Below are 17,150 nucleotides of genomic sequence, written 5' to 3'. Positions count from 1 at the left end.
TGTTGTTTTTTTCTCGTTAGTAAAATAATTAAAGACTGAAACGGACTGAAAACTTGAACGGACAATTGAAATCCATGAAATCAAATAAATGCTCACTTTTTAACTTCAGCGACTTTATGCTTTTAGCGTTCAATTTTATTTTCTGCTGCTTCAGATCATTGTGCCTCTATTAAAATTAGTTCATGGGTTTAGTAACATCATCCTTAGTTTTTTAGAATGCAATTCTGCATGGCAGCTGGCTGGCAGCCCATAGGCTAATACATGCAGTTAGCCTAACACATCATTATTTTTAGGCTTTCTTTTGCAGTGCAATAATGAAATTCAATACGTTCGATTCGAATGCCCGTGTGAATATAATGCGTGCGTATGTGCGTGGGTGCGCGCTGGTGCACGCGCGGAGAGACAGACAGACATACATAATGAGAGAGAGAGAGAGAGAGAGAGAGAGAGGGGGGGGGGGAGGGAGGAGAGAGAGGCTAGACACTAGAGAGAGCGAGAGAGAGAGACTAGACACTAGAGAGAGAGAGAGAGAGAGAGAGAGAGAGACTATCGGGAGAGAGAGAGTGCTGTAAATCAAAGGTGAGAGAGGCCATATCATGTGACGTGACGCCACTTCATGTGAGAATGAAACATTAAATGGTTAACTTAACACGCTGCAGTGCTTGCATCGTGACACGACCAGCTGTACGTCATTATGTCGCCGTCGGCAGCACAGGTGCGGCTGTCCTGGTAATTAGGCACCTAGCGCCTGCACGCACACACACGAGGGCGTTTATTGAAGGAGCAGGGCGGGTGACAGCCAAGTCATTACAATAAACGATTTTTTTTATGACAGCCCGTCTCTCTCTCTCCCGTCCTAGCGTTGGGGGGTGTCGTCGTGACTCGTGTCCGCCTTGACAGTTTTGAGCGAAGTAGACGAAGACGAAGTAGTTAGGCCTTTAGGCCTAGATTAAAATGGAGCGTCTTAATCTCATTGAGTCTCTGGAAACAACCAGGAAACAACTGACAATTCAGTTTTTGTTGTTGTTTTTGAGACGCTTTGCCTACCCTCCAGAGTCCCTCCCCCCCTTCAGTAAACAAACCTGGTAAGACTGAGGGATATTTTCTGTCTCTTTTTGGCACATTACAAAAATTCGTATCAAATTAAATGTATAATTAGGAAAGGATTCAGGACCCACATTGCAAATGTGTTAATTAAAATGTAATTGAATGTGACACCAGGCAGTATTTTGTCACGTTGTAATCATACTGTGTGTGTGTGTGTGTGTGTGTGTGTGTGTGTGTGTGTGTGTGTGTGTGTGTGTGTGTGTGTGTGTGTGTGTGTGTGTGTGTGTGCGTGTGCGTGTGCGTGTGCGTGTGCGTTGCAAGCATGTACTTGGGTTCCTACTAGATACAAATATAGATACATTCATAGACACATGAATACATATACTGTACATAAACAGAGGAAATCTCTCAGGGATTGGGTCAGTTGATTGTGTGTAGATGTAGCCTATTTTTATGAGTCTTCTGTCTGCATTTCAAACAGGCTCCTATAAGGATGTGAGACCTCAGCCTCTTGAGTGAGACCCCCCGCCTCTCTTCAGCAACCAGATCTCCCTGAATCTGCAGCCCCCGGTAGGCTGCCATCACCTCCCCCTCTCCTCACAGCTGATGCTCGGCACACCAATCAGAAGCTCTATACAACCTCTGAAAGGTTACCCTGCTTATAGGTGGGACACTTTGTCCCCGGTCCTATACCCTGGCTGAGTGGTGGGACATTTGTCCTGCAGTCCTACCACTGATTGGTGGGACATTTTGTCCCCTGTCCTATATCCCTTGTAGGGGGAAAACATGTTCTGTTTGCTTGGCCATTGACACAACGCATCCAAGACCGCTGTCTCCATAATACCACCATCGATCGTCCACAACCAAAAACACCTCCTTCCCGCTGTGTGTCTGAACATGGCGTCCCATCAGGCCCCTCCCTCTCTCCCTCGCCACCCTATCCTCTCGCTGCTGATGATCGAGAGCTGCTGGCTGCTGGCGTGGGCCAACCAGAAGCCCGGCGGCGCTGCCGCCGCCGCCGCCGCGGTCGTCGTGGACGGACTGCCGCCGGTGCAGGAGTACGCCCACTCCATCCGCCTGGACGGCGACATCATGCTGGGCGGGCTGTTCCCCGTGCACTCCCGCGGCGAGCGGGGCGCGCCCTGCGGCGAGCTGAAGAAGGAGAAGGGCATCCACCGGCTGGAGGCCATGCTGTTCGCCATCGACCTCATCAACAAGGACCCGGAGCTGCTGCCCAACGTGACGCTGGGCGCGCGCATCCTGGACACGTGCTCGCGCGACACCTACGCCCTGGAGCAGTCGCTCACGTTCGTGCAGGCGCTCATCGAGCGGGACGCCTCAGACGTGCGCTGCGCCAACGGGGACCCGCCCATCTTCGCCAAGCCGGACAAGGTGGTGGGGGTCATCGGGGCGGCCGCCAGCTCGGTGTCCATCATGGTGGCCAACATCCTCCGGCTGTTCAAGGTAAGGTGACTTTAATTCACAGTGTGTGTGCAGTTTGAACCAAACTGGACCATTTACAGTTGTATTTGTGTATGCACGCCCTGAGTTACAGACCCAGAACACCTCAAGGACCCGGCACCCCTGAGGGGTCCTCAGGGGTGGCTTAGATCAATGGTTCTCAACATTTGAGCTTGGGACCCCCAGGGGTCCTTGAGGGGGTTACAGAGGTCCCCATGGCTAGTCAATCTTCACCATTATAACATACACAGCACAGGTAAATACCGTACAACTAACTAACAAACGTACACAACTACGTGTACACGAATAGCAAGTCAAGAGTTTGACTGTAAGTACACACACAGACAGTAAAGGCATTCTGGACCAAATGACGGACAATATCAGACCGACAACCACTGTTAGGTTGTCATCTAACAACAACAACAACAACAATTCTTAGATTTAGGTTCCATAATGACCGATGTTTTCAAGTGGGGTTATTCTGAGGTCTTTGAAATGTAAGATTGAGAAACACTGGTTTAGATGTCTCTAGTAGTCTGTACACAGTTAAAGCCCTCAGTTGTTAACCAATTTGCACACCGACACTTAAATTACCGGCAACTCTCAGGACTTCACTGTGCTGTCTGGGTCGTTGACCCCACACCCGGAACAGCGCTGTGGGTCCAGATAAGCGGGCAATTAAATCAATGCACCTGGCTGAAGCGTGACTAAAATATGACTCCTGGATTTACATACAGTACGAGCAGGTGCATCATGTGTTTTCTTCCTGACCCGGAATAAAGACCCAGTTCCCAAAGGCACTTACGGTAGAGCTCCTCAGGGGAGTTGGCGACGGCCGGAGCGGTGCAGAGTCACCCCCAGGCGTACATTGTTTGGTTTACACTCAGGGGACTTGGTGGCTATTAAGTGACTCACTGTTGCTAACAGTAGGGTTGGCTCTTTTATGAACAGGTCAGAAAACTGCGGTGGCATGGCATTGGTTGGTTAGTATATAGTACCGTATGTGGGCTCTGATGACTGGTCATCATCTGAATGCGCTGCAGGGCATGACCGCTTTTCCCCTGGGCGCTGTGGGAAGTCATCTTATAGCCACTTTCAACCTAGGCATGGTATTATAGGTGGAAATATTCACACACACACACACACACACACACAAACACAAAAGCAGTATTTTCTAATGCTTTTGGAACAATCTTTTTTTTCTTTTTATTCAACACATTTTAACAATATAAAAACAATGTGGGCAGCTTGCCACATTGTGATGCGTTGTGAGCATGCCACTCAGCATCATTGTCTCTAATTTTGCCTTAAGTGGTTAAGAAGATTGTGTACGCAGCTTTATTGGTCTCATTTTGTCTGCTACTGATCTTTTGTTGAGAATTGGGAGATCTTTTTTTTGGACACGAGTGTCTTTTCAAACGGCCACACTCAATTAAGGGATGTATATAGACTAGGCAGTGGGCGGGCCGAGGCGCTGACATTTCCTTTATGGTGTCGCGCCATTAAGGCTACACATGCTCACGCATGACTGGCTCATCGTTTAACCCATTCTGACCTGAGATCAGATTCATACGAGGTTTCCACTGGACACACACTAGGTCTGATTAACCCATTCTGACCTGAGATCAGATTCTAAAAATGTCGGTCGTTCTTCGATTTTTCAAAAATAGCAGACCTACAAGCTCGTAGCGCGCCACTCGGTGGCGCGCTATGAGCTTGTAGATCTGCTATTTTTCAATAGCTAAAGCATAACATGATGCCAACACCAAAACGGGTTCCCGGTCAGAATGGTTTAAGCTGATGGAGCTCAATTATGACAGCCCATTAGAATTAAAGGCAGCGTTATTCCTGTTCAGGCTGTGTCCCGAGGGACGCAGCAGGGCACACATGGGTGAGCGTCCAAATTAGCTTAGAAAGAAATTGGCCTCTGTTGGAGAAGTTTTTTTCTCTTAACCCACTTAAACCTGCTATTCTTATAGTAAACGGGATCTGGAAGTTACAACTGCTTTTGTGACGTGTTGTGCGCTTGTAGATCCGCTCTATTTATTTATATTTTCAGAATTATGGATGCTGTGAGTTCAAGTTAGTTCAAATATAATTGTGTTGTTGTCGCAGACCTATAGCAGACCTATAGCAGACCTACAAGCTCATAGAGCGCCACGGAGTGGCGCGCTACGAGCTTGTAGGTCTGCTATTTTTGAAAAATCGGAAAAAGAACGACTGACATAAAAACTGTCAAAACAAACATTTTTAGAATCTGATCTCAGGTCAAAATGGGTTAAGTCACATTATGGTTTCAGTATTTTGTTCAGTGCCCAGCATACAGTGTATATCCCTTTCTCATCAGTGTCCTACTTTATATTCATACATCTACAGTATGTATTCACTTCAGTGTACTGACTAATGACTATGGTAGATGCATGAAATATCAAAACTCTGTTGAAACACTAATACAAAGGAGTAGTATAGTCTATTCCACTGTGGGGTGAACGAACGAAGCCACTGACTGAAAGTGAGTTGGGACATACAGTATTTCTGTATTTTCTCTATTTTTGTGTAGTCTGATGTATTTATTTTTGGCTGATGGTGTGATATACAGTAATAAAGAGCGATCACTGATATGTGGAGCGTGCTATAGTGGTCCACCAGTTAGGGATGCGTATCGTTTGATCGCCACATTGTGGGTTCAGGTCCCTTTGGTGCCACTCATTCTCTCTCTCTCTCTCTCTCTCTCTCTCTCTCTCTCTCTCTCTCTCTCTCTCTCTCTCTCTCTCTCTCTCTCTCTCTCTCTCGTCTCTGTGTGGTGGCTATTTGTGGCTTGTGCTGTTCAGCGAAAATACTAAATCTTTTAACCACCTGAACCCTGAACTCCCCAAATAGGAAAACACTGGGCTAAAATAGCCAATAGACACGTATGTGAGCTTCTAGTATGTGGGCTTATTGGTGTATAATTGCAGATGGAAATAGGAGTGGGATCACAGACTAATAGACCCCTTGGGGACTCCAGTCAACAACGTGTGGGAGTTTAAGTGGTTAAAAAAAAAAGCACTGATGTGGACAGCAATGTGTTTTCAGAGTTAACTAAAATAATAACATCATTTAAGAACTATTTGTGGCTCAGTCTATGTAATAATATCTATGGGGCTTTAATTGACTCTTCTCAGGGGAGTATACTGTTCTTATCTAGCAGCTTTTTATCTTGCCATGTCTTTATCGACATGCTAAGTTCGTGTCAGTAATAGCACACGTTGACTGCGTAGGAGCCAGGAATAGAATAGCTTGACGCGACAGCCATCGATGTGGATGCTTTCCATCAACCATTATCCTAACAAAGCCACTAGCTATTATCATATGCACAGTTTATCGGGCAGGCCAGATAAGGAGGAAAGCAGAGACTATGAATAGCGCCACCAATAGGGAGTAAGTGAATGGAGAGAGTCTTGGTGCTTGAATGTGTTTGTTTGTGTGACAGAGAAGCATTGAGAAGTATAATATTATGACACGATTCCAAGAAACGGTTGCAGAAGTCAAATGGAGAGAATCTTTAACCACTGTCAATCTGTCTTGAGCATGTCATTATCTATAGGCAACATTTTTAACAAAACATTTTCCAACATTTCCAAACAAACACAGCAAAAAAAAATGCCATATCTATAAGCTCAGTACGTGTGAGCTTGTATATCAACAATCTTAGCTTCTGTATTTCTGTATGACAAAGAGTTATATATAAACTAAAGGATGGACTGCTCCGCCCTAGGTATTCATTTCAATGGAAGTTGCTCAGTGGCATTTGAAGCACCCGATTGATTGATTGCTTCATTGGTTGCTTCATTGCTTCATTCATTCATTGATTGTTCACCTATTATGTCATGTCCAGAATAAGCACTGGAGTTCATGCGGTTAACAGCTTGACAAGTCAGTTGACATGGCAAGGCACGCAAATGTAAAAAGGCACGCAAATGTAAGCCAGTGTTTTGACCAATAACCCAGCTACGTTCTCAAATCAACTGTCCTTGACTGTTCATCTACTGACTCACTCACATACTCTGTCTCTCTGTCTCCCACTCCTCCGATCAATACCTCTTCTAGGTGGTCATATATACGGGACCACTTAGCACTCCAGCCCAAATTCCGGCTGCTGCGTTAGGAGGTGGTCAGATGGGTGGGCCGGGAAACACTTTAAAGATTTCCACTGAACCACTGACATGACAGGGAGGATATGTTTACATGGCGGGGGGGCTGCGTGTCTCTCTTCCACATGACGGAGATGCAGCTTATACATCCCGGACACGGAAGCTCACATTTCACACATCGCTGACTTACATAAACAGACTAACCTTGCCTGCCTTATTATCGATCCATGTGCCACCGATGCGCCGGCCCATTACGATCTCAGTAACGCAATAGATATGCACCGCGTCGACCTCATCATGTGCACACACACACATGCACGCATGCACGCACACACGCACACAGATAAGCCCTGTGGGAGCATGTTTTTTTTGGGCTATAAGCAGCAGTGTGCGGCTATATCAGCTTACATGATCTCAGTGCAACCTCTTCAATTGCAGAGGGTTGACAGACCTTGTTGACCGCAATGACGACACGTCCGGTCCATTGCTTTGGCTGTGTGTGTGCGTGTGTGTGTGTGTGTGTGAGAGGAAAACATGCCCCGTCGATGACCTCACTCGTTCCACAAAATTACACTGTGATTGGCATTTATTTGGTCACATTTAATGGAGACATAGTAGCTGTTGGGTGCATGGAAACCTCACATGTCCAAAACCGACACTTGGGGAGTGGGGGAAAGAAACTGCATGTATGTTCCAATGGATTCAATGTAGTTATTATTCAGCTCTTATTAATACCTTTCGTTCAATCTGTATCATTATGGATCTGCTATTTCTGCCGTACGACAAAGTAAAGACATTCATTTACCAAAAAAAAAGAAACAGAAAAATCATAAATCATGATATGACGTTTCAGCTGCCTGACATGAAGCTTGTCTGTTTATGTCTGCTCACCATACACAGGCATGTCATTTCATATTTGAGTCATCTGAAAAGTAATAGTTTTAGTCTCGTTTTAGTCGACTACATATCATTCGATTATTAGTCTAGTCTACTAAATCTACAGTTCATTTATAGAGAAAATTATTGACGGCGTCGTAATGCAAATTTTACACTTGGTTGCATGCTGAAAATAGTGTTTTGAGCTTGTACTTTAGATCTTCTATTTTCAGAGTGCAACACCCGAGTGCAAGCAAACATTAAATTACTTGTCTTTTAGTTCTACTGGATCTCTTCTCCACTCGTCCCTCCCTATAACATCTTTGTCTAGTTTTTATTTGTAGATGAAATCAATCAATATATTTAGTATTAGTTTCAGTCATCCTAGCTTAGTTTTTATTCAGTTTTCTCTCTGCAACCGCCATCTTTCGACAAATGATAATAGTCCTAATAGGTGAACAAATGTATCTTGTCACCCGAGTTTCTAAAAGAAACGTAATTGGCACATTGGCAATAATTTGGCTCAATCATATAATTGGCACATTAAGCACAATTAGGCTCAATTACGTAATCGGCACGTTGCAATTGGGCAGAACTAAGGCTCATCTTTACTGTGTATATATATGTGGTTCTATATCTGCTATGGTGATGTATACACATGAGCACCAATCTGTTCAGAATGGCTGGGAGAGCTTTCAGCTCGCCACAGCCACGGAGGTGACTGGGGTGACGATGATCTGCACGTGCACTGCACCGTTGTTTAGCAGGCAGGCAGGCAGACGCTGTGACTGCTGCAGCATGGTTGGATGCTCCTTCACGGTGCCTGGAGGTCCATCATCCACATGGGCCGTGCACGGGAGGGAGTATAGGGCCCACCCTGTGCTGCTGCTCTTTGACCTGAATGTCACTGTGGCTGTGTGTGTGTGTGCTTTGATGCATGGGAGGAGGGCGCCTGAATCTTCAGGATGTGTATACGATGATGTGACATGGATGGGTCTGAATCAGCATGGGTCAAATAAATGGTGCACTTTACAAAGTGTCTTGCATTCAACCCGGCCATTCACACATGGTGGAGGAGACCATGCAAGGCAGCCAACCAATTTGCTCATCAGGACCAGTTAGGGCGGGGTTCACTTTCTTGCTCAAGGACACTTTGACACTTTATTCAGACTGCAGGCAAATCTGAGTTGTTTCTCAAATCTTTATAGTGCTGACTGAATGACTATCCACATCCACACTGATATTTGCATTTGTGTACTATTTAGACGTTGTCAACCTTTCTGCTTTGGTTGTAGTGGTAACAACGTAACAACATAGGAGTGAGTAATGCTGTGTGAGCTACAAGCTCACAATGCGACGAGGTGTGGGATTTGAACTGCAATTTTGTGTCTCTTTTTTTGGAGCAATTCTTAATTGTGAACATATTGATTGATTGATTGAAATCTTTATTAACAGTTTGCAGAATTACAGTACATTTCAAGCACAAACTCATAGCCTATACTATATAGCCAGGGGGGGCTGGGGATCATCGAACCATGGAACCTTCCGGTTTCCAAGCAGTCGCTCTTACCTTCTGAGTCAGTCGATGTGTTGACATGGCCCCTCCATGTGAATCATTATGGGATTGAGAGTAGATAGGCCTTCTAACGATGTCATTTAATTTGTTTTCTTGTCGCGTTACAGCATCACTGACGCGCCTCAGGCACACGCCTAGCTCCAGACACCAACAACAACAAAAGCTGGAGGGACTCTCTCCCCCTCTCATTATGGCAGAAAATAGCCTCAAGTCTTTCAGTTTGATGTTCCTCCACTGAAAGCACACATATCTTGGAAATCTTTCCACGATGAGTAATGGTTCAAAATATACGCATTGAAATAAGGCTTTTCTGTAGCTCTGGGAAAGTGACTGAAGGTGAATTATAGCCATGGGGCTCTGTATGGCAAACACTGCGTAGCTATAGCTCGCTAAATTTGTAATGAGTTGCATGCTTCATCTTTATCAGAGGACCGTCCGTGTTTGTTCCAAGTCAGGCATGTTTAATGAGCGGAGAAGGGCCCCCGACCAACGACGGTTATCTAAAATTAGCTAAAAGGAACGACTCGGGGGAAGGAGGCGAGGGTGTGCTGATGTGCAGGTTTTATTCTCATACATTTTCACTGTATTCGACGGTATAAGTAAGTACAAGAGCGAGACGCACAAGTACCTTCATCTTTCTCCTGCCAAAGCACATTTTCACCCGGTGGCTTGATCCAGCAGTGGCCGAAAATAGCTGATCTACAAGCTCAAAAGACATTGCTTCTATGACGCCTCGTTAGCTCGCAGATCGGCTTTTTGCGACACGCTAACAGTGACATGCGACAAATCATAAATCAGGCTTTAAAGGAGTTGTTCACCCAAGTAATTACTTATTTTCTATCATTTGCATGCCCCGTGAAGCATTGAATTCATGGACATTTTTGAGTGGTGCAACCACTCCCTTACGGAGCTATGTGTGTGGCTGAGTGACTGGCTGGCTGGCTGGCTGTGGGTGGGTATATAATAGCATGGTTGTTTACAGTAAAGTGACAGTATACATACAGTAGAGGGACCCCCACACAGTAACTCTGTCATTTCTCAACTGTTTCGGACGTGGGGCGGCTCGCCAGAATTGACCCGCCCCCCCTGGGCACGTTTATGGGGGTCTGGATGTTCCCGGGGATCCCCCCCGAGGACTCCCTGGGGACCCCCAGAGACCCCCACATGGTAACTCTCATTTCTCTACCGTTTCGGACGTGGGGCGGCTCGCCGTCTCATTCCTAAGCCAATAATTTGACAACCAGCAGAAAGATGCTAATGTCTCCACAAGGAGAGAGTCCCCTAGGCTATACCTCTAACCCATGCAGTAGTATTGTCTTTTGTATTGAACATTCCTCTCGTCACAAGTTCTTTATCATCTTATTGTTTGTAAAGTTCTTCTTAATGCCGCTTTGAAAGGTGCTCCAGTGAGATGAGTTCATTTGAACAGGTATTGCACCTGAATAACTTCAAAAGGAGAAGAGAAAGGAAGGAAGAAAAAAAAAACAACAGCAAAGCAGCACAGCGACCGCCGCCACTTCATGTTCTGCAGGCCTGACCTCTGTCCTGTTAATGGCTCTCTTCCCCCAGTAATAAAATGTTAATGAAATTCCATTCTTCTGGCCCACGCTGCTATTCCCTGGATGATTTACCCCCCACCCCGCCCCTCCCCTCCCTGGATGGGGTTTCTCTTTTCCCTGAATGTTAGTTCTTCTTCCCGTGCTGCATCATGTTCAAGCCTTAACGAGCCACAGCGGTGGCTCACTAGCACTAATTATAAGATGATGATGATCAACACGTCACCTTATCACAAGGTTTTCCTCTGTGCCCTTGTAAGGGCTTTCCAACAGAGCATAATCCTTTTTCGCCGTAGTAATAACTTCATTGATTAATTCATGGCCTGGGGGCGCTGGAGGGATTCATTTTGAATAGTTGAGGTAATAAATGTTTTAAATGGTCGCCGGCTCCTTAGCAAAGGTCCACTGCTGTTGGAATTGTCTTCAACAACACGGTGTGTGTGTGTGTGTGTGTGTGTGTGTGTGTGTGTGTATGTGTGTTGAATTTTTTAAATATATGCGTGGACTGCTCGTACGTGAGTGTGTACGCACATCTATGTCTGTGTGTTTGTGTGTTTGTGTGTGTGTGTGTGTGTGTGTTCATAGTAGTGTGCGACGGCCACCCTCTGATTCCCATTATAGAATCAGATTGCAAGAGGTGTCGCACTGCAGTCTTAATCAATATGCCCTCCAACTCTCTGTGTGCGTGCGTGCGTGCGTGCGTGCGTGCGTGCGTGTGTGCGTGCGTGCGTGTGTGCGTGCGTGCGTGCGTCAAATGTGGGATGGGGAAGGGTGGGTATTTTATTTGAGCATATAATTAAAGTTGTGGCAGGCTCTCTTTAGCCCTATACCTCCAACACAGACACACGCACGCACGCATGCATGCATGCACGCACGCACATGCACACACACATATTTATACACACAGCCTCTTCATCCAGTGACCCATCTCCACACTTCTGACTGTAATTATTGGGTCTGCCGCCTTGTTTGAGGGGAGTCTGGGAATGGGGCGCACGGAGCTTGCTTCAATTAGGAACCCAAATTGAAATGGGGTGCCAGGAGGCTGCTTGGCTCCACTCATCTCATCACGCCGGAGAGATTTGCATGCTGCTGTGATAAGTTTGTGTGTCATCAGAAAATGAATTATGTTGTATTTCCAACGAAACGTTACGAAAAACTGTGTGGCAACGATTTAAGTGAGAAGCACTTCATCCACTTACGCCCTGTATGCTTTCTTACAACATGGCCAAATGAAATCATCATATGAAAGCAGGGAATCATAGCTTCAAATTGACATTGGTTGTTCAGTTTGACCCACCAATTTCAAAGATATGGCTTGTAGACTAATGTCTTGCAGAAAACAGCGAGTTGAGAAAACAAGCTTGACAGGTTTCACAGTTCACTTCTGTGGTCTCTAACATTACACATAGCTACATGTTTAAGCATGTATTTCATATTTACATGTCAATTTCAGCTCTGACATTTATTTCAGACATGCTCTAGTATGTGAAGAGTCTGCCTGTGCTATTAACTTATTTTGGATTTTTTTTTTAAATAAGTTTTTCTCCTCTCTTGAACAGTTAAGGCTCATGTCTGGATTTTCGGTGGTTAGGTGACCACCGAACTACAACATGACGTCACGAGCCGCGGTGAAGAGCAAACCACCGCCACCGCTCCAGCCCTTCTCTCTGTTTTTACTCAAAAACAGAGAGAGGTCACCTCACCACCGAAAATCCAGACTATGAATGAACCTTTAGTCTCGTCGCCATGGCAGGCTCTGTATCAAAAAGTGTGACAAATGTAAAGCGCTTTAGGTTTTAGAAAAGCACTATATAAATTTGAGCTATTATTATTATATTAGCTCACAACATGTGCCGATTATGTCATTTTTATGACATTTATTGTAGCGTTTAAAGTGGTTAATTCCTATATATACATTAAGTACCGTGATTTATCAGAATTCTACTTGGTGGCTTTTTTATACCTATATCATATCCCTCGGGGGAACTTCAGCTTTCAGCTTCACGCAGCTGAGTGCTGCCCACAGCAAGTGTCTTGCTCAGGGACACTTCGACACATAATGCAGGTCTGAACGTGAGAGCTGGAATTATAGCTGGGACGTCTGCTGTCCCATGGCGGGCTCACTAACCACTCCGCTATGGCTGCAGAGTTCTGTTCGATGTTTGTGTTACACAAACACTCAAAGTGTTTGTGTACGTACACCAAAAGCTGGATATAGGAGGGACTATCACATCTACCATCTTTACATGCACAGTATACAGTGCAAATTCACACGCAATGACGAACCCAGCGAAGTGCGAGCACTAGGAAATGTGAAGTCAGTTTAGCACTGGCTCATTATAGCAGACTTTTGCTTGTTTGCTGCTTTTAGCTAAACCCCCGCCAGAAGTGTCAAGAACCACAAGGCGCTCACCGAATGGCGCCTGCCGTAGTAGTAGTAGTAGTAGGAATGATTGCAAAATAAATGGAGAAATGCAACCGCCTAACAACATCACAGTGGGGAAAATCTAATTATCTCTCACAGTGTCTAGCACAAAACTGTCACGACGGCATGGAGAATCTGAGAATGGTGGGGAACTCGGCTCAAATTGTCTCGAGTACAAACATCCTAACCCTGACTGGAAAAAAAAGAAATAATTACTTTTAAGAGAGTGGCCAGTTCCCTCCACTGGGCATGTTTTTCTTTATTGGCAAATAAGTGTGAAATTAATTTTCTGTTTTTTTTTCTTGTACAAGCTCCCAATGTTTTGCAGTTAAAAAAATAAAAGAAGTTTAGGATAGAGAGTAGAGGAATGTAAACAGATTCAGCAATGGGTAATACAAGTCCAATACACTGTCGAAATATACGTCAAATAATAAGGAGCATGGATAAAATAGGAATACAAATACAAACCCTCCCGGCTCCTGCTCACTCAGATCAGCTATAGCTAACATAGAGAAGCTGTCTGAACCTTCTCTAAAACATCCAAGATGCTCCACATGTCCCAGACTTTGTTTCTTTTCCCCACCGGGCTCCCAATTTAAAACAACTGGAAATTGGAATTTCCAGTTTGCAGTTAGAACTGCAGATAGTACTCACAATTTTCCTGCCGTAATCTTGACGACTTGTCTCTTCAGACTCAATCTAGCTGCAGCACTTTACCTAGTCTTGACGTCCGTCCATGCAGACTTATGCAAAGGTTACATTGTAATTTAGATGCATGTTGTTTAGACAGATGCCAGGTTGATTGTTCACCTGGTTATCCTATAGTTTTGTCTGTATAGACATGGCGCTAGCCCCTCCTATACACAGGTGTAATGCTCGTCTTTAGTTCTATGTTTGTTTTGTAAACAACGACGATGGGAAAATGTATGTCTTAATGTGTCATTTACCGTCATATTGTCTCTTTATTGTTTATGGTGTTTAATATTAGTGTTTGCACCGTTTGTTTAACGTCACCATTACATCACCTAATCATAGCAACATGAGTTAGACTTTTTAATAGTATATTTAGATGCTAGGTTCTTGGTTTAAATGTGATCCTGAGGCACTTCACTGTCGCTCACAGTGTTTACATTGCTTATTGTAAGTCGCTCTGGATAAAAAAGGTGTCTGCTAAATGCCTAAATTGTAGCACCACGGACCCCCATAGTTCAGAGAGTGTACAAATGGAACCAAATGGAACCCAGTGGTCCATTTGGTTCCATTTTAGGGTCAATTTGGTTTCATTTGGGCCCATTTGGTTCCCAACTATTAATAATTTTGTTGGGGGACTGCTGGAACCTCCTCAAGGACCCCCGGGGGTCCCTTGGGGCTTCTGGGACACATTTTCACTTTGGGTGTTTTCTCATACATTTCAGGCTACTATGGTAGGCTACTACTATACTCATTATTTAACTTGATAGAGAACAATGCAACATGCAGCCACTAGGTGTCGTACTTTTACACCTCCTTTACAAGAATATTTGTATGGTAAAAACTACCCATATCCAAACCAATAATTCTGCAATTTTGACATCCGGACAACGTTATTAAAATGATTATTTCAAGATTATTTCATTTATATATAAGCTACATAAATGTGCGTTTGGCAATCAAGCAGAGTATTTCTCGGTTGAAATAATGCTTCTTGGTATAGGCATATGTAACGATATATCTTAAGCGATTTGTCTATTCGAAGATAGCGTCAAAGCCAAACTTTTTATTTAATTTTATCTTAATCTACTTCATGCTACTATTGCAATGTCGTTAAATAAAGGTTGTGAAAACGTGGTACATATGGGTGGGGGGGGGGGGGGGGTAAGAGAAATAATTTATATTAAATATATATTTGTACCTTTTTATATCATGATTCAAATCACATCATCAGTTGACTGTTTAAACGGTGCCCCCCCCGGCCATCGGGCACCGCGTTGTGGGTTGAGCAGCACAGCTGAGAATATGGATTTGGGCGGAAATCTTTCTGCTGTTGCTATTGACTCTCTTTGTATCGTACTGTATGTGTCTCAGTGTTATTTGGTGCATGGATGGATTGGATGATTGTAGTCTTATCAGTCTATCAGAAGATAATGGAGGTTTGTCTGTGGCACACTAGGCTGTGATCCTAGTTCACTGAGGCGCTACACTGTCCCTCTTCATTTCATTAGGGCAATATTGTAAACAAGCGATACAGTAATAGTTTGCCGTGATCTTTTTTGTGTTCACTTCCATGACATTGATGAGAAAAGTAATGTCCTTCAAGCATAGCCAAAATACATAATGGGAGAGTGTGTGTACACCACGGCCGCGTCCATTAACCTTTTCGTTTATGCGGCCCGGCAAAATGTGTGTTAGACTGCCATTTCCAGTTGGCTGTAATTACTGTAAATGCACTGCAATTAGATTCCCGCCGCCATCCCAAGTTGGCCGGCGGCGCGGAGAGGCCTGACGGAAAAGAAAGTTCACGCCGTGCTGATCACAAGCCACCGGCTCTACGATGTTGTAAATCTCATTTCTATTTGCTGTAACGGCCAGTCCCGCTGGGCACCCTTCCAGACGGGTGACAGGGGCCGTATAGTCGCCACATTGTTATTTCCCCTGCCTCATGCTTGGCAGATGGTCGATGCAATTCCCTTAGCAGTTGTGTTGTTTGTGGTTTTTTGAAGTTTTATTTAAACACTTTCAGCCCCGCCACATGTCACATTATTATGGACATTTAAAAAGAAATGTCAAAAATAGCAGATCTACAAGCTCACTGTGTGACTTTTCTAGGCTATCCTCACTTATTGACTTATACTTATGTTTAGCAATTGAACAAATTGAATATGTCTTTCATTCAAAAATAGTTCTGATTACTCAAAGAGGACTGTTCTGCACTGTACACTATGAAACAGTACAGTCATTGACGTTGATATCCTAAAAGAAATTCCACAAAATTGTTTGGGATTTTACAATAGCGTCTGGGAACATACAGTACACTGCAGTGAGTGGCACTTAATCAGACCATGTGAAGAACCTGTGCTCACACCAAGTGTATTGCCAAGTGTTTCAAATACTTCCAAGACGACCTGAATCCAACGCTGGCATTAGCATGTTAAGGCACCTTCAATCAACTCCCACCTATAGGGACCCTTGCTAGTGTGCCTGCCAAGCTCTGATGATTGAACCGAGATTTAAACATTTCAAATTAAGTCACGCGCCGGTTTTTCCACACTGAAAATAGCCAATCCACAAGCTCACAGCTAAGTATAAAATCAGGCATAAGCCTCGGCAGGAGAGTGAACAACACCTGGCAGTGCGTTGCATGTGTGTGCCATTTCCCTTCTGCGGTCCCGTTCGTCTCATCCTGCGTGATGTCACGCATGAATAAAATGTCCGTCTCCCTTCCAGTGTCGATGGACTGACACTTCTTTCTATGGGGTGTGAGCCACTCTCTGCTTCCTCTAAACCCCAACTGTCACTTCCAGGAGCTTATTCCCCCTTCTCCACTAATCCTTTCCTTCCCCCTGCCTCTAGAATAGCAAAAATTTAAATGACACATAAAAAGATATATATTTTTTCTTCTGGATGTTCCTCCCTCACTTTTGAATCGCTAAAGGCCCTGCAGGAAAAAAAAAACCCCACAATGAACATAAGCACAAAATCCAATTGCACCCACGTGCCACAGGAAATAAAAAGACTTATTGAAGGTGGAGCCTCTACTTCAGATGAGGCCGTGTTGAGATTGCATGCTGCCGCTGTGATTTTGTGCAATGCGTCCTCCTCGTTCACCCTCAGCTAAGTTTCTTGAGAAGCGTGCTTTGTGATGATTTGCACAATCTTAACGGCATCAGTGAAGATGCCAAAGGTGATTGGCCGGAATTACATTTGTGACATTTTGTGCACGCGACTTCGCCCTTTAGGGCGCTTTTCGCCCTCAGGCAACTATAATGAAGGGTTCAAGTGGTTACACTGATCTTGATGCCCTGAAAGCCCCTTTAGGACTCCCCAGACACTTTGAGAAACACTGGTGGTTCTGGTGGTGTTTGGATTTCTTGTCA

The 17,150-nt window shown here is 44.6% G+C and overlaps 1 protein-coding gene across 1 annotated transcript in view; it reads left to right on the top strand.

Moving 5' to 3' along the window:
- The first annotated feature begins 2,372 nt into the window (after positions 1–2,372).
- LOC308314286 (metabotropic glutamate receptor 8-like) overlaps positions 2,373–17,150 on the top strand; it is a 245,923-nt gene continuing 231,145 nt past the window's right edge. Inside the window, exon 1 of the mRNA XM_080761827.1 lies at positions 2,373–2,511. Within this exon, the coding sequence (XP_080617953.1) occupies positions 2,482–2,511 (30 nt within the window). The 5' untranslated portion in view covers positions 2,373–2,481. The remainder of the gene's footprint in view (positions 2,512–17,150) is intronic.

The sequence above is a fragment of the Protomyctophum bolini genome, assembly GCF_963924005.1.
Source record: "Protomyctophum bolini genome assembly, chromosome: 4".
NCBI classification, from domain to species: domain Eukaryota; kingdom Metazoa; phylum Chordata; class Actinopteri; order Myctophiformes; family Myctophidae; genus Protomyctophum; species Protomyctophum bolini.
Note: the sequence above shows the minus strand (reverse complement) of the source record. Positions and strands in the feature narration are given on the sequence as shown.